General features: G+C 47.8%; 1 protein-coding gene and 1 non-coding gene across 5 annotated transcripts in view; one reads left to right on the forward strand and one right to left on the reverse strand.

Annotated features, from left to right (window-relative positions):
- Positions 1–17,813, reverse strand: part of FKBP6 (FKBP prolyl isomerase family member 6 (inactive)) — a 36,521-nt gene extending 18,708 nt beyond the window's left edge. The window contains exons 1-8 of one of the 4 annotated variants that reach the window (XM_064375332.1): positions 17,522–17,813; positions 17,316–17,433; positions 16,555–16,644; positions 15,662–15,864; positions 14,075–14,194; positions 5,679–5,873; positions 5,135–5,244; positions 3,305–3,397 (exon numbers count right to left, since the gene is read on the reverse strand). In XM_064375332.1, the coding sequence (XP_064231402.1) occupies positions 3,307–3,397; positions 5,135–5,244; positions 5,679–5,873; positions 14,075–14,194; positions 15,662–15,864; positions 16,555–16,644; positions 17,316–17,433; positions 17,522–17,578 (984 nt within the window). In that variant the 5' untranslated portion in view covers positions 17,579–17,813 and the 3' untranslated portion in view covers positions 3,305–3,306. Of the gene's footprint in view, positions 1–3,304; positions 3,398–5,134; positions 5,245–5,678; positions 5,874–14,074; positions 14,195–15,661; positions 15,865–16,554; positions 16,645–17,315; positions 17,434–17,521 lie in introns of those variants that run through there. The other 3 variants (XM_064375333.1, XM_064375334.1, XM_064375335.1) reach the window with 3 other exon arrangements.
- LOC135274662 (U6 spliceosomal RNA) lies at positions 7,349–7,456 on the forward strand. The gene has a single exon (XR_010342451.1). It is a non-coding gene; the product is annotated as a U6 spliceosomal RNA (small nuclear RNA).
- Positions 17,814–18,013: the final 200 nt, after the last annotated feature.

Consider the following 18,013-nt stretch of genomic DNA (forward strand, 5'->3'; position numbering starts at 1 on the left):
CTACTCCCCTTCCTCGGGTGATGTTTTTTGATGCTAAGCATGGGATGTAGTATTTCATCTGGGCTGGATGCCTTGGGAATGGGAGCTGCTACCTCTGCCTTGAAGGTCTGCAATTGCCTGATGGTAAAAAGGACCAGGAAGGCGATCTAATTTCTCCCATCACCAACCTCTCAGGGCCCTCCAGTTCTGCTTTGACAGACCCTGACAGGGACTGTACCAGCTCCCGAGATGCCCCACAGCCCTGTGGAACACAGTGGAGAAGCCTGGGACAGATGCTTCCCCAAGGGCATTCCCCAAAAGCAGTCAAAGTGGTCCCTTTCCACTGTGTACTCCATGGTGGGAGAACTCTCGCTAGGACCTTTGGCTAGTAAATCTCCTATCAGGCCAGATTCTCTCTTCCCATTGTGTTGGCTTACTGGTCCTGACCTTTGGAAACCACAGAACAAATTTCACCTGCTGTATGTTAACCACTTAAATGGCTGAAAATAGCTAGAGAGCTCCTTTTACAGCTCCTTTCCAGACACAATAAAGTGATCACAAGGGGGTGGTTCTCAGATACCAGCATGTCAGGATGGGAAGGACAAGATACAAACTCCCACTCACGGGGCTTTACACACCCCGTAATTCAAACTGGAGTTATGGTTGGGACAGGAAGAGGCGGGAGGTGTGGGGTACAGAACTCTCCATTATGGAGGAGGCTGCAGAAGGATGCGTGGGCACTCCCTACGGAGGGAGAAAACAAAGCCGAGGGGAAACCGAGTCCCTAAGGCCCTCAGAGCTGCCCGGCCACTATCTGCCCAAGGACTGCCAAACTCCTCCTCAGCTCTGTGAGCCACTCCCAGGACAACTTCTGCAAATCTTTTTTTTTTTTTTTTTTTGGCTGATGCTAAAGATGGGTTTCTGTCCTTGGCAATAGCAAGGGTCTGACAGCCAGTCCCAGAGCCGGCCCAGAGGACGTTTTATGAGAGGCTGGTCTACCACTTTGGCTAGTTCACACTTAGTCCAACCAACACTTCCCGAGCACCAATCATGCGCCAGGCATGGCTCCAGATGCTAGAAAATACAAAGATGGAAAAGGCATGCTGTCTGCCATACCCAGAGGCTTAGAGCACATACATAAGAGAACACTCATTCTACTAGAAGTGAGCTTACAAGTCAGTGGTATCTAACATCTAAGACAAAAAACAAAAGTTAAAATTGTCCTAGGCCAGGTGTGGTGGCTCACACCTGTAATCCCAGCACTTTAGGAGGCTGAGGCAGGTGGATTATCTGAGGTCAGGAGTTTGAGACCAACCTGACTGATATGGAAAAACCCCATCTCTACTAAAAATACAAAAATTAGCCAGGCGTGGTGGCTCACACCTGTAGTCCCAGCTACTTGGCAGGCTGAGGCAGGAGGATTATTTGAACCTGGGAGGTGGAGGTTGCAGTGAACTGAGATCGCGCCACAGCACTCTAGCCTGGGTGACAGAGGGAGACCCTGCCTCAAAAAGATGTCCTGGTTAGTGACAACTAGATTGTCAAGAAGACTGGATTTTTAGCTTCTTTAAAAAGACTAGGTTACAACAACAACAACAACAACAACAACAAAAAAAAAAACGGGGAGCAGGGAGAGCAAAGACACAAAAGCCGAAGCTTATCACAAGCTCGACAGCAGTGGCGATGTGACAGTCACAGCCGCTTCGGAACACAAATGCGGTCACTGCTGATGGTCAGACCACTGCTTGAGTTGGAAACATAGGGGAACCATCTGAAGATCAGTAGCCTCCAGTCCTACAGACTGAAGAGGCTGGGAGGTACACATGATAGAGAGGAAGCCTGCCGCCCAGCTGGGCTGCCCAAGCCCTGGTCTGGGATGGACCCTGGCAGAGCGGGACTTGTGGGGTCATGGTCTAAAATGTCTGGCCAACAGTTACTGCCCTTCATTTTTACTGGATACTAGAAGTGGCTAAACAAGGGAAGTCCCCGTGCTCCTGTCTCAGTTCCGAAGACCTGAGAATATGTACTCCAAAGGCCCCTGAAAGACCTGAAAGCCGGGGTTCACAGGGCCAGCATCGGTGACAAAGGCAACATTAACCTGTGATGCTGATGGGCACATCTCAAAGTGCAGATAGCAGTTTATGGACCACTGTGAAAATGTCTGTGATGAATAGGCCTTTTCATTGCCTCCTCCTTGAAAGCCCCTTTTGTAGGGAGATGGAGGAAGCAACAAAGAAGAGGTTTATCACAGGAGTCCGTTCAGCAGCTGTTTTCTTGTTCCTTGTTTAACTTCTCTCAAGAGAGCAGAGTTATCGGTGCAGCTAAGCAGGTGTTTCGGGCAGGTGATTTTGTTCCATTAATTTTATTAAATAGTAGACCAGACTGGAGGGTTATCTCACACACTTGGGAACCCCCGCCCTGTGCCTGCCAAATAACGAGGTGTGTGCTCGGGAGGAATGTCACATTCTGCTCCTTGTTGCTTTCAGCATCTTCAAATCTCTAACTATAATAGGAAGCAGAATTTAAGAGCTACAGCCCACCCCTACCCTGTGACATCCGGATCTTGTCTGCTTTAGTAATGTGTTAGAGAAACAGTCAAGTTGGAGGCTTTCGAGTTCTCGGGAAAAAGCAGATGAAGAGAAGCCTGACACGTCAAAGCCCAGCTACACCAACCGTCACGCTAATGACTCTGCTCAGTCTCATGCTCCAAGCAACTGCAAGGAGAGTTCCACATAAAACACGGAAAAAAGGTTTTTTAAAAAATAAATTTAGGCCGGGCGCCGTGGCTCATGCCTGTAATCCCAACACTTTGGAAGACCAAGGTGGGCAGATCACCCAAGGTCAGGAGTTTGAGACCAGCCTGGTCAACATGGTGAAACCCCGTCTGTACTAAAAACACAAAATTAGCTGGGCGTGGAGGCGCACACCTATAATCCCAGCTTGTTGGGAGGCTGAGGCAGAAGAATCACTTGAACCTGGGAGGCAGAGGTTGCAGTGAGCTGAGATCGCACCACTGCACTCCAGCCTGGGCTACAGAGTGAGACTTTGTCTCAAAAAAATAAATGAATAAATAAATGAATGTAAAGCTCAAGGCCCCCTCAACCCATACATTGGACTTGCAGGTCGGGGCGAACTTCCTTCTCAAGGAGAAGGCAGGCCCGCAGCACGTGCATTGTGCACTACAGTTGTGTTGTTCGCCACAGCAGGGAACTTTCCTAGCCCTCGCCAGGCCTTAGCTGCCGACAGCCACCACTCCCTCGGGGGCTGGGGAGAGCAGCACGTGTCTCCATCCTGAAGCCTGTGTGCCACCTGGCCCTTTGATTACCTTCAGCTTTCTTCTACTGTAGAGCCATTGTCACAGGGAGCGAACATGCGGTGACACATTTCTTTCTCTTTATCCGTGTAGTCCCTGTAATAGCTGGAGAGAGAAATACACACTTGTTAGAAGAGGTCTGTGTTTGGAGGCAGTGACATCTGGTGGCTACAATTCTCCACTCACGTTCAGAAGCACTGAAAATTCATCAGGACTCAAATTGAACTGGGAGGGATGAAGGTAAGCTTGAGAGGTGGAGAAGCAGGGAAAGCTCCCAGAGCTGGCCAAGGAGCCAAGCCACTGGATAAAAGGCCGGTAACTGGAAAGGATAGCCACCCTGAAGGGCAGGTGCCTCTGGCTATGAGGCTCCAGGCTGAGTCTCGCCAAGTGATCCCCTTACCCTCAGCAGCCTCTAACCTCTCCTGGTTTTTTCACTGAAGAATGGCCAGAGCCCCAAATTTCTGTATCTAACCTGACAGGATACTTTTTTTTTTTTTTTTTTTTTTTGAGACGGAGTTTCGCTCTTGTTACCCAGGCTGGAGTGCAATGGCGCGATCTCGGCTCACTGCAACCTCCGCCTCCTGGGTTCAGGCAATTCTCCTGCCTCAGCCTCCTGAGTAGCTGGGATTACAGGCACGCGCCACCATGCCCAGCTAATTTTTTGTATTTTTAGTAGAGACGGGGTTTCCCCTTGTTGACCAGGATGGTCTCGATCTCTTGACCTCGTGATCCACCCGCCTTGGCCTCCCAAAGTGCTGGGATTACAGGCGTGAGCCACCGCGCCCGGCCCAGGATACTTTTAAATACCAGAAAGGAAATTGTTGGCAAGTCCTAAAAGACCAGAACAGTAACCGCTGGATCCAAACCTAAGAGATACTCACATCTCAGACACCAACGCCAAGCAAGCTTTAACTAGCAATCTGGACGGAATGTTTAATAAAGTAAAGAATTTATTACAGAAGAACATATACATTAAGAGGCACGGATCTATTACCAAGTGATGGAATTACAGGTGACTCCTATTTATACAGATATTTTCAAGGTTTTCTATTAATGAACACAAAACTTCCATAATGAGAAAAAATTACATTACTAAAAGACTGCTGTGCTTAGTCACGTGAGTGACAAGGAGGTGAGTCTGTGGGTATGAGTCAGACTCGAAAGGTGTTTCCGGTCGCACCAGGACCTACTGGGGGCCTTTCTGCACTTGGTTAGAGAGCAGTGGTTCTCGGTGGAGCACATGGGGCAGATCGCACTGGAAGATTCTTTAAAAGTGTCACCATAGTGGCTCACGCCTGTAATCCCAGCACTTTGGGAGGCCAAGGTGGGGGGATCACCTGAGGTCAGGAGTTCGAGATGAGCTGGTCAACATGGCAAAACCTGTTTTTCCTAAAAATGCAAAATCTAGCCAGGCATGGTGGTACATGTAGTCCCAGCTACTTGGGAGGCCGAGACAGGAGAATTGCTTGAACCTGGGAGGTGGAGGTTGCAGTGAGCCGAGATCGTGCCATTGCACTCCAGCCTGGGTGACAGACAGGGACTCCATCTCAAAAAAAAAAAAAAAAAGTGACATCCTCCTGCCTCTCTAGGGGGTGCTTATTTGCGGCAGAGGAAACAGCAAGGTGGGAAATGATGGAGACGTGAGGTCTGGCAGTGTGTCCCACCTGCTTGCTGGGAACTGCTGGTGCAGGGCACCACCAAGCACTTCAGAAACCCAGCTGTAGAGGGGCTGCCTCCTCATGCCCTGGGCAACACCACCAGACCGTCGCTTACCCCGGTGGGCAGACCAGAGTCACAATGACATCCATCTCCTCTCCTCACGCTCCTGCAAACACAGCTCACCTGGCCAGTTTCTTCAGCTCGTTATTGATGTCATGATTGAAGGGCTGCTCCTTCTGGGCTCGAACTAGAAAATCCCGGGCCTTCTGATACTCAGTCAGAAGAAGACAAGCCTGTCCCAAGGAGAGAAGTTTAAAAGCACAGAAAAGGCAGCATTTAGCCAGGCGCAGTGGCTCACGCGCGTAATCCCAGCACTTTGGGAGGCCAAGTCGGGCGGATCAACTGAGGTCAGGAGTTTGAGACCAGTATGGCCAACGTGGCGAAACCCCATCTCTATAAAAATAGAAAACTTGGCTGGGCCTGGTGGTGCATGCCTGTAATCCCAGCTAGTTGAGAGGCTGAGGCAGGAAATTTGCTTGAACCCAGGAGGTGGAGGCTGCAGTGAGCCAAATTTGCGCCACTGCACACTCCAGCCTGGGTGACAAGAATAAAACTCCATCGCACACACACACAAAAGAAAAAGATAGCATTTTTGCAATAGCTGAGTTGAGCACTGCTACCACCTTTTCCTAGGTATTTGTTCCCAGGTCACTGGCTTCCAGCTCACCTGTCCACACCTGAAGAGGGCCTTAACATTCTTTTGGTCAATGATCAAAGCCTGCTCTCCATAGCGCAGGGCTATGGTGGGTCGGTCTAGCTTCAGGTATGTAAAGGACAGGTTCAGGAGAATAAGCAGCTTGGCAGCCTCCGTGAGGTGCTGCTCTTCAGGGGGTACAGATCGCCGGCGCAGAAGCAACAGGGCCTGCGGAGAGGGAAGGCAGACAGGCTGTCAAGAGGAGTTAACAGTCTATGTACAAAACCCCAAAGCATCCACACACAAAAACTATCACAGCTAAAAATCAGCTCTAACAGGTTGCAAGACATAAGATCAACATAAAAAGTCAGCTATACTTCCATGCTCTAGCAACGAAGAAGCCAAAAATGAAATTAAGGCAATGACTCCATTTACAATAGCATCAAAAATACAGTAAGTAGCAATAACCTTAAATCAAGTGAAAGACTTGCACACTCAAAACTACAAAATGTTGTCGAAAGAAATTAAAGATGATCCAAATAAAATGGAAAAACAACTCATGTTCATTAACTGGAAAACTTAACATTAAAGTGGTCATATTTCCCCAACTGGTCAACATATTCATGCAACCCTATCAAAATTTCAACAGCCTTTTCTGTAGATACAGACAAGTTGATTACATAATTCATACGGAGGCTGGGGGCAGTGGCTCACGCCTGTAATTCTAGCACTTTGGGAGGCTCAGGCGGGCGGATTACCCGAGATTGGGAGTTGGAGACCCAGCTGGCCAACATGGTGAAACCTTGTCTCCACTAAAAATACAAAAATTAGCCAGGCGGGGTAGCAGGTGCCTGTAATCCCAGCTACTTGGGAGGCTGAGGCAGGAGAATCACTTGAACCTGGAAGGTGGAGGTTGTGGTGAGCCAAGATACCACTGCACTCCAGCCTGGGTGACAGGGCAAGACCCCATCTCAAAAAAAAAAAAAAAAAAAAAAAAAAAGTCATATGGAAATTCAAGGGACCCTGAATAGCTAAAATACTTTCAAGAAAAAACAAAGCTGGGGAACTCATATTTCCCAATTTCAAAACTTACTAAAAGACAAAAAACAAAAACTTCCCAAAGCTACAGTAATTAAGCCAGTGTAGCACTAGCATAAGTACAGATATGTAGATCAATGAAATCAACAGAGTCCAGAAATAGATTTATATATCTACAGTCAACTGATTTTCAATAAGGGTGTCCAGACCGTTCAATGAGAGAAAAGAACTGTCCTTTCAACAAACAGTGCTGGGATGAGAGGCTATCAACATGCAGAAGAATGTTTACCTTACACTATAGGCAAAAATTAACTAAAGTAGGCAGGGCATGGTGGCTCCCACCTGTAGTCCCAGCACTCTGGGAGGCCGAGGTGGGTGGATCACCTGGGGTCAGGTGTTCAAGACCAGCCTGACCAACATGGTGAAACTCTGTCTCCACTAAAATTACAAAATTAGCCAGGTGCAGCAGTGTGCACCTGCAACCTCAGCTACTGGGGAGGCTGAGGCAGGAGAATCTCTTGAAGCCGGGAGGCGGAGATTGTAGTGAGCTGAGATTGTGCCATTGGACTCCAGCCTGAGCAACAAGAGCAAAACTGTCTCAAAAAAAATAAAAATAAAAATTAACTGTAGTGGAGCATAGCCCTAAAAGAGTTAAAACTCAGACTGTGCTCGCTTCAGCAGCACATATACTAAAAATTGGAAAAACAGGGAGAAGATCAGCACGGCCGCTGTGCAAAGATGACATGGAAATTCATGAAGCATTTCTTATGTTTTTAAAAGACTATCAGACTCTTAGAATAACACATAGATGTAAATTTCTGTGACCCTGGATTAGAAAATGGTTTCTTTCTTTCTTTCTTTTTTTTTTTTTTTTTGAGATGGAGTTTCGCTTGTTACCCAGGCTGGAGTGCAATGGCATGATCTCGGCTCACCACAATCTCCGCCTCCTGGGTTCAAGCAATTCTCCTGCCTTAGCCTCCTGAGTAGCTGGGACTACAGGCATGCGCCACCATACCCAGCTAATTTTTGTATTTTTAGTAGAGATGGGGTTTCACCATGTTGACCAGGATGGTCTCAATCTCTTGACCTCGTGATCCACCCGCCTCGGCCTCCCAAAGTGCTGGGATTATAGGCGTGAGCCACCGCGCCCAGCCCAGAAAATGGTTTGTTAAACACAAAAAGCAAAAATAACCAAAGAATTAAGACTTCATCAAAATTTAAAACTTTTGTGTTTCAAGGGACATTACCAAGAAAGTGAAGAGACGGCATAGAGCTTTTGCAAATCCTTTATTTGATAAGGGTCTAGTATCCAGAGCACATAAACAATATTTACTACTCAATATAAAGACAAGTAACCCAACTTTCAGATATGCATAGAATCTGAATAGACATATTTCCAAAGATAGACAAATAATCATTAAATCCATGAAAATATGTCCAATGTCATTAGTCATCAGGGAAATGAAAATCAAAACCACAGTGAGATACCACTTTGCACCCAGTAGGATGGCCCTAACTTTAAAAATATAAAATAAGTGTTGGTGAAGAAGTGGAGAAATTGGAAGCTTCGCACATTACTGGTGGGAGTGTGAGATAGTACAGCTGTTGTAGAAAACGGTTTGGCAGTTCCTCAACAATTTTGACAGTTCCCACACAAACCAGCAATTGTACTCCTAGGCACATACCCAAGAAAACTGAAAACATACGTTCCCATGAGAACTTGTACATAAATGCTCACTGCATCAGTCATCATAATCACGACATGGAAACAACCCACATGTCCAACTGATGAATGGACAAACAGCAGAGCCATTTGATGGAAGAGCAGCCTTACAAAAGAATGAGGGGCCGGGCGTGGTGGCTCACGCCTGTAATCCTAGTACTTTGGGAGGTTGAGGTAGGCAGATCATCTGAGATCAGGAGTTCAAGACCAGCCTGGCCAACATGGCAAAACCCCGTCTCTGCTAAAAATACAAAAATTAGCCAGGTGCGGTGGCGGGCGCCTATAATCCTGGCTACTTGGGAGGCTGAGGAAGGAGAATTGCTTGAACCTGAGAGGTGGAGGTTGCAGTGAGCTGAGATCACGCCACTGCACTCCAGCCTGGGCAACAGAGAGATACTCTGTCTCAAAAAAACAAAACATAGAATGAGGTTTGTATACGCTACAACATGGATGAACCTCGAAAACATGCTAAGTCAAAGGAGCCAGCCACAAAATGGCACATATTTGGAATTCTACTTAAAGGAAATGTCCAGAATAGGCAAATCCATAGAAACAAAAGAGAACAGAGGTTATCTGGAGCCAAAGAACTGCAAGTTTCATTTCGGGGTGAGGAAGATGTTCCGGAATTAGATAGTGGGGATGGCTGCACAACCTTGTGAATATACTAAAAACCACAGAATTGGACACTTTTTTTTTTTTTTTTTTTTTGAAACAGGGTTTCACCATGTTGGCCAGGCTGGTCTTGAACTTCGGACCTCAGGTGATCCACCTGCCTCAGCCTCCCAAAGTGCTGGGATTACAGGCATGAGCCACTGCGCCCGGCAGAATTGGACACTTTAAAAGCACACATTTTATGGTATGTGAATCATATCTCAACATCAAAAAAAATAGTAAAACAAAAAGTGGATGAAGAAGGCAGAGCCTGCACTCCCTGGGGCCCCATTTGGAAGGTGCAAGTAGAATGGAAGAACTGGAAGCCCAGTTCCGTAATGCCAGCACTTTGGGAGGTCGAGGCGGGTGGATCACTTGAGGTCAGGAGTTTGAGATCAGCCTGGCCAACATGATGAAACACCATCTCTACTAAAAATACAAAAATTAGCTGGGCATGGTGGCGCGTGCCGGTAATCCCAGCCACTTGGGAGACTGAGGCAGGAGAATAGCTTGAACCTGGGAGGCGGAGGTTGTAGTGAGCCGAGATGATGCCAGAACACTCCAGCCTGGGCAAGAGAGAGAGGCTCTGTCTCGAGAACAACAACAAAAACAAACAAACAAACAAACAAACAAAAGGACTGGAAGGTGTGTCAGGAGATGGCAGCACAGCAGAAAGTCATGAGCCATCCTTGGTCTTCCATCTCTAAGCTCTGGGCGTTCACTAGGCAAGTTTCCATCAACTGTCTCCACACCTTCTGAGTGGATTCAGCTCCTGTTCACGCCAGCTGAACCTCAGGCCTGAACCTTGCTCCTGTACCTAAATGAAATTGTGATGCAAGTTGTCACCTGGAAACAGTCTTCTACAGGTCCTGCTTACCTGGCCATTCCCATGAGTAATCAAAATTGAAAGCAACACATTTCTTTCCCAGTTATGCCTTGGTTTAATTTTTTTTCTCAGACCAGGAAGTTTCAAGTAATTCCATTCTTCTGTTTCCTTGATCACTTACATATAAAACCGCATCAAGTCTAACCATTTGTTTTGTGGAAGTACTTGCAGAACTTTTTCTATTTGCACAATTCACAGCTGCTGTAACTCATTCCTGGATCCTGTTAACAGGTTTAGCCGCAGCACGCCCAGCTCAATGCCCAACATGAAACAGATCCCCATGAAGGTGAAGTTTGCCGTCTGACCAGTCCTGCACGCAGTGGTGTGCTGGTACATGTTTAACAGCCAGCTCTCGGGGGGGAGGTGGAGCCCTGCTTTGTAGCACTTGCCTATTCCTGTGCTGTAAATATTTCTACCAGAGCTGATTTCAAGCTTCCAAAGTGACATTAACCAGGACACACAACTCCTGAAAATTTTACAACTGAAATTTTGAGTTTTCACGAGCTCCAGCACAACTGCTGGCTCTTCCCCAAATATGACTTTTATCAGCTCACTCTTCCTCAGTGGTTCCCTGCCATCCACTTCATCTAGTCCAAATTCATGCACACATATTTGAATGTCTTCCTGAATGTGGCCATCTCCTATTACCCGCTATTCCTTAGATATAACACATGTTTCTGACTAGAAATCTACCAACTGTGCCCTGAATAGGCTCTGATCACTTCTGTACCTTTGCTCATCTTTTTTCCTGCCGAGGGTTTATGGCAGATGGGACAAGACAGCTCTCTGGGACCTCTTTTAGAAGGCCACTAACTCCATTCATGAGGGTTCCATCCTCGTGACCTCATCACCTCCCAAAGGCCCCTTCTCCTAACAGCATCACATCGATAATTAGGTTTCAACACACAAATTCTGGGGAGACACAAACATTCAGATCACAGATACTGGTTAGCACTTTGAGCTGCATTTTATCTCCCCAGCTAGATTCAAATCCCTTGAAAGCATGAACCCCAATTCTTCTTGTGTGATCCAGACAATGCTGAGCAAAAGGCTGGAGACGCAGTGGAGCTCAATCAATGTCAGTCTGCTGCTCCGAAGACTGAGAAACGTTCCACTAGGAAAAGACATGCAAAACCTGTGGCTCAGCAAGGCTGGCTTTACACGCATGCCCACCTTCTCCAATCCTAAGGGACTAAGACAGGTAGTACTCCAACATGAGCAAAGGACAGGAAAAGGACCAACACCAAACCCAAGGGGTCAGAGTGGGCGGCAGAGTGGTGCCAATGTAAAAGGGACTGATCTGCCCCTCAGAGACTGGAGAGCCCTAGGAACTGATGGAAGCAGGAGTTAGAGCTATCTGGTGGGGCTGAGTAAAGGAGGTCAGGTCAAACGTTCCCCCCACTCACTGCCCCTATGCGTCCAGATGACCTCAGGAATCACAAGCTCTATTTTCTGGGAAAATGGAACCAAAGAGGCCCTTGATTTGGAGACAGACTGGAGCAGACGGCAGGAAGGTGGTATGATGGTAACAGGGCTATGAAAAGGAATGTCCATCGCAGACAGTGAGAACCTCTGACCCAGAATGCTGGTGCCTCGGCATGTACACGGGGCAGAGAGAGGACTCAGTGGACGCTGAGGTACCACCTACGTGCTCTGACATATGCAGTCTCTCTGACCACACTGCCACTTGCCCTGGCAAGCACCTGGCGTTTCCAATCAGCTCTGTGATGTCTCTTTCAAATCTTAGTGATCAAAGATCACCAGCCATTTGAGGAAAGCCTCTGTGAAAGAAGTGGCCTCCTGTCTCCCAGCAGCAGCTCTCCCTTCCTTCAGAGTAATGGGACTATATATATTTTTTGGGCCAGGAACATGTACAACTGGAATATAGATACTTGCTAGCCTTCTTTGCAGCTAGGCAAGGCCCAGAGAACAAGTTCTGGAAAACGTAATTCAGTAGAAGCGTCATATGACAAGGGCCTTCCTTAACAGAGTGGTACGTGCCCCCAGCCTTTCTTCCCTTCTGCTGCTACAACTCAGAGACCCTCATCCTGGACTACAAGGCCAGAGTCCCACCCTAGAAATGAGAACTGGGTATGTGAAAACATCTGGAGCAAAGCCACCAACCGGCCCTGGCTTGCATGCCTCTAGCCTTTCACGAGTGAGAAATAAACCATCTTTAGGTCATTGAAAAACTTAGTGCAAAAGGACACAGACCCCACTATATAGAAAAACCAGAAAAAGAATGAGATTAAATGATAACAGTCTAAAGAGATAAAATAATATATGCATGAAACAAGAACAGAATGCTGGGGACAAGGAGAACAAAGAGGCCCTCCATTTTCTAAAATTAATTTTTTTTTGTAGAGATGGGACCTTGCTATGGTGCCCTGACTGATCTGTAACTCCTGGCTTCAAGCGATCCTCCCACCTCGGACTCCCAAAGTGCTGGGATTATAGGCGTGAGCCACCACACCTGGCCCCCCAATTTTTAAAAGTCAAGGAAAGCTTCCAGACAATGAAACAAACAGGAGAAAAGATGGAAACTGGGAGGGGGCAAAAAAAAAAAAAAAAAAAAAAAAAGAACAGCCAGAAGCTCAAAGCAGGAGGTCTGACATTAGGAGTTCCAGGTAAAGTGGGTGGAGGGAACAACAGGAAATTATCAAAGAAACAACTTAAGAAAGTTTCCCTCCCGGAGTGGAGGAATAGTTTCCTGAAAAGATGCACTCATAGGCTCAAGAAAAATTTAAAAATACATGCACAAAGGCACGTCACTGTAAAATTTAGGAATACTGGGAAGAAAACATCTTCGTCTCTACAGCGGAAAAAATAGGTCACATTGAAAGGAATAGAAACTTAAGTGGTAATAAGATTTTTTTTTTTTCCTCTCTTTCTCTCTCCCAGAGAGAGTTTCAGTCTTGTTACCTGGGTTGGAGTAATTACATGGTCTTGGCTCACTGCGCCCTCCACCTCCTGGGTTCAAGCAATTCTCCTGCCTCAGCCACTCGGGTAGCTGGAATTATAGGCATCCACCACCATGCCTGGCTAATTCTTATATTTTTAGTAGAGATGAGGTTTCACCATGTTGGCCAGGCTGGTCTCAAACTCCTGATCTCAGGTGATCCACCTGCCTCGGCCTCCCAAAGTGCTGGGACAGGCATGAGCCCCCACGCCTGGACAAAAGACTTCTTGATAACAACACTAGACAAATATATATTTAAATAACTAGAATATTTTAGACATACATCGACATACTCTCTTAAAACAAAGGAGTATGCTGAGAAAAAAAACAGGAAATCCACAAACTAGCATTACAGGGGAGCCCCACCACAAGAGCTGTGTGGCGGGCCCCAGGGAGAGTCCCACCTGACGATGCCCTGTGTGGTCACCTGGTAGGAAGGAGGGAGGGGAGAAGAGCCTGGTGCTTGTGTTACGTTAAGAGCTTTCCAGAAGGCCCTCCAGAGGTTTCCCTTTATGTCTCCTCAGTTAGACCCTTGTTACACGGACACCGTTAGCTCATGGGAAGCTGGGAAGATGTCATTTTTTAATTAGTACACTGCTGCTTTGAATGAATTGGGAGGTTCTGTTAGGAGAAGGGGGAATAGATATTGGGTGACGGTCAGCCACATTTGGCCTATGTGAGCATGTTCCAGAGAGGGCACACATGCGTTTGTGCATGTGTGTGTGTATGGTTTTTTTTTGGGAGACAAAATCTTGCCCTGTTGACCAGGATGGAGTACAGTGGCATGATCTTAGCTCACTGCAACCTCTACCTCCCAGGTTCAAGTGATTCTCCTGCTTCAGTCTCCCAAGTAGCTGGGATTACAGGCTCCCACCACCACGCTGGCTAATTTTTATATTTTTAGTAGAGACAGGATTTGCCAGGTTGGCTAGGCTGGTCTCGAACTCCTGACCTCAGGTGATCCATGGGCCTCTGCGTGGCATGAGGGTTTTTTAAAATGAGATTTTTCTTCTTTTTTTTGCTCACCTTCAACTGTCTTGATCGAGTTATAAAAATGAGATTTTTCTTAATGGCTGCTCATGAGAAGTAGGGAGAGATACAAAAATCTATGTTTTTTAAACAAGGAAGTTTTCAGGATCTAAACCCACACTTAACTTTCAAAGCATTCTCACCCTTTTATATCTCACTTTGGCATCGTAGAAACGATTCTGGCGGAAAAGGTAGTTGCCAAACTCCCGTTCTGTAGCTGCCACCTTAAGGACCTTCTGAAGTGGAAACTGGTCTTGTTGCTCCTGAGGATCAGAGACCGGAAACTCAGCAAGGAAACCAAAACCCCTAACACCACAGTGGAAGTGTTAGTACACGTGAGCCAGGAGTTCGAGACCAGCCTGGGCAACACAGTGAGAACACGTCCTCATTAAAAAAAAAAAAGTCATTGAAGAAAAGTGTTATTACAGCTGTGGGCTCTTTTCTTTCAGATCATGAACTTCTGTTTACAGACTTCTGTGTTGGAGTCACCTCTGAATCCTGACAGAAGCCACATAGGCGTTATAACTGGTCCCATTTTACACACTAGAGCCAGAAGGAAGTCTACTTTTTTTTTTTTTTCGTGATGGAGTTTCACTCTTGTCTCCCAGGCTGGAGTGCAATAGCGCAATCTCAGCTCACCGCAACCTCTGCCTGCCAGGTTTCAAGTGATTCTCCTATCTCAGCCTCCTGAGAAGCTGGGGTTGTAGGCGCCTGCCACCACGCCTGGCTCATTTTTTTTGTATTCTCAGTAAAGATGGGGTTTTACCATGTTGGAAAGTCTACCTCTTTAGTCTTCCCCCAAAGGTCTCTGAGGAAGCAGATTCCCACGGAATTAAAAATGATGGAACGTGCAGAGAAGTCAGTGCTTGAAACCACCATTTGGCCACCAAGCACTGAACAGGTCTTGGTTTGCTCAGGGCCCTGGTGGTCTTTATGGTCATGATGCTCTACCCTGGCCATCTCAGAGTCACCTATAGAGCCTCTTTGGTCCCGGCCCCACCCCCACAGATCCTAAAGGTGGCACCAGGCATCTGCAAGAAACTCTAATCTTTGGAAGGATGGAAAAGGGTGAGCTCCCTCACTTAGAGTGCTGATAGTTTATCTAGGGAGACACCACGTGAAGACACAAAACCTGGGATGAACATCTGAGGCCACATATAGAGTCAGCGTGAGACAGCATGGTAAAGACGGTGCATGTGACTGCTGATGGGGTCAGAAGACTGCATCTATGGGACAGGGTTAAATGAAGAGCAGGCAAGACTTCCGTGGTGATGACAGTGGCCACACATCCCAGTTTGCCTGGGACTGTCCCAGTTTACACCCGATGTCCTGGGTAACCCCTCCAGTTAACAGCCCCCTTTACTCCCACCTGTGCTGGGCTGGACAATTATCCAGTCACCCTAATCATGAGCTACCAATGCCTGCCTTACTGGAAAGCAAACAATGATGAAAAGCAAGTGTTCACTGTCTCACAGGGAGAATCAGTTTAAAACACTAATCCTTAAACTCACAGCCTTACCTTGCCCCAGTACATTCATCTACATGAGAGCCATTACTGAGACAAACACAGACTAGGAAGCAGAGGAACTCCATTGCCACCACCGTGCAGGAGTGCGGGGGACCCTGGGGCAGACCATCAACAGCAGGGGTAGGCTCTCTAGAAGAATTACCAAGAACACCAACCCACTGGCCTCTCTCTAAAGTGCTGACATCTGTGCTTTGGAACTTACAGCTGAGAGATCACAAAACTTGTCCGACTCAGCAGAGTCTAGGAAGTCAAGCAGCTCAATCTCGAACAGGACGGTGGTATCTGGGGGGATCAAGGGAGGGCAGCCCAGTGTTCCATAGGCATAGGTTGGTTTGAAGAGAAATCTGGCCAGTTCTCCTCTCCGCATGCTCAGAAGGCCCAGCTCCATGCCCCACAGAGTAATATCTGTAAGAAGGGACAAAGGCAGTAGCTGAAGTTTGCTCAGTATCATGCTCAATGCCATCACTTCTTTCCCCTGTAATTCAGCAGTATTCTGGCCTCCATGTCTCTCTCACACAGTCCCCTCTTCCTGCAATGTCTTCCTCCTTAGCCTGTGCTCAGCTCCTACTCATAGAAATTTTATTCGAACTTCAGGGCTCAGCTCAAATGCTCCTCCTTCCAGGAAGCCTTCCCTGAACCTCCCAGCTGGAATTGATCATGCCTTCATTAAGCACACTCACAACACTGCTATCACCTCCCAGGCACTATCCAGTTCTACTAAGTGAGCCAAGTATAGGCCAGTCTCCTCCACTACACTGTGAAGTCCTTAAGAGTAGAGATGTTCTAATCTCCTGAGTACATCCTCTCTTTTTGCCACGTATCGTGGGAAGTAAGCATTCGGTTGATTTTTACTTAATAAATGAACGAAGAAACATTTCCAATGGTTAAAGTCAGAGTGCAGATACCTTCCCCGTGAAGCCATCTCTCAAATACCCAGGTCTCAAGGGCAGAGAACATGGCTGTTTTACCAAAACCCAGCCTCAGCAAAGCGAACTCAAATAATCTATGCTCTGACCAGTCTTCCCAGCCTGAAGCATCATGCCTCATCTCGCCCCTAAGCAATCCCTTCTTTTCCAGGTCCCACGCTGAATTTACCCTCTCCAAGTTTCATTAGCTTAGGAGTTCTCCTATGGCAATTAGAATCAAAGGGCCTGTCCATGTGTTCCAGGTATCCAGAGTATTTTACTAGAATAGAAAAAAGAATGTAAGCAAAATGGACCCAAAACACACGCCTCCATAACGTCTTCTCTCATTACCACACAGAAACAATGCGATCAGATAAGCTCAAGCTGTCTGACACCCCGAGGTACAGGAATAAATCTTTCTGCATTTTGGGTGTCTGCCCTTTGGCTCAGAGGTTCGAGAGCTTCAGGGAGGCATCATGCAGAGGGACATAGAGGTCCCAGGCTTTCCTCAAAAAAAAAAAAAGAAAAAACTTCAGGCCGCAAGTAGTGGCTCACGCCTAGTAATCCCAGCTGCTGGGGAGGCTGAGGTGGGAGGATGGCTTGGGTCCAGAGTTTGAGACTAGCCTGGGCAACATAAGGAGTCCCCCATCTCTAAAAAAATATTAAAAATTAGCTGGGCATGGTGGAACGCGCCTGTAGATCCCTTACTTGTGAGACTGAGGTTGGAGGATCACTAGAGCCCAGGAGGTGGAGGCTGCAGTGAGCTACGATCGCACCACTGCACTCCAGCCTGGACAACTGAGCAAGAATCCGTCTCAAAAGCAAAATACAAAAATCCACCTCAAACAAAGCATTTTCAATGCCATTAAATGCTTTTTGAAAACGTGATTTCTCTGGCCCCAACAGAGTGTGATGACATGGATCCTCCAGACAAAACGCCCCAGGGCATACCTAGCACTGTAGCGTCTGGCGCCACCAGGTCACCAGCTCCCTCACGGATGACATCCTTCAGCACGCCCCGGTCCCCGGAAATGTCCAGCATCCTCTGACTCAACCGTTCGTAGGGGGACTAGTGGAGAATGAAAGCCAGGCCTCAGAGCCGCGGACCCACCCGGTCACCCCTCGGCATCGACGCCCCAAAGCGCCCGGGCCCTCACCTGGCCGGGGGCGTCGTCCCCTTCCAGAACTCCCTGGTTTAAGGCGCTTCCCCCCATGTCCTTTCTGCCCTCCCTGTGGCGTAAGCCTTCAGCCTAGTGTGCCCTGCTGCCCTCCCTGGCTGTGACTCTGTTGGGGTCGGGGGGCGGTCACGAAGGACCTTTTATACCGTGCAGACCCCTCCTGACGGCGGCATTCCATTCCGGGTCCACGAGAACGCACTCATCACTCCGTTCCAACCGCCACCAACGGCCCTGGCCCTCGCGAGTTCTGGAACTACAGAGGCCGCGTGGTAGTGCACGAGGTCGGGCCTGTAATGGGAGCATATGGGATATGATGGAGCAACGTGCGGGGGCGCGAGGCCGGGTACATAACGGGACCACGCAGGGCACGTTGGGCACGTGCAGGGGAGTGAGGTGGGGCACGTAATGGGAGCACGCGGAGCATGATGAGGCACGTGCGGGGACGCCAGGTGAGGCCCGTACTGGAGCGCG

Source organism: Aotus nancymaae, unplaced genomic scaffold (assembly GCF_030222135.1).
Source record: "Aotus nancymaae isolate 86718 unplaced genomic scaffold, 86718_ANA_hifiasm-v0.15.2.pri h1tg000012l, whole genome shotgun sequence".
NCBI classification, from domain to species: domain Eukaryota; kingdom Metazoa; phylum Chordata; class Mammalia; order Primates; family Aotidae; genus Aotus; species Aotus nancymaae.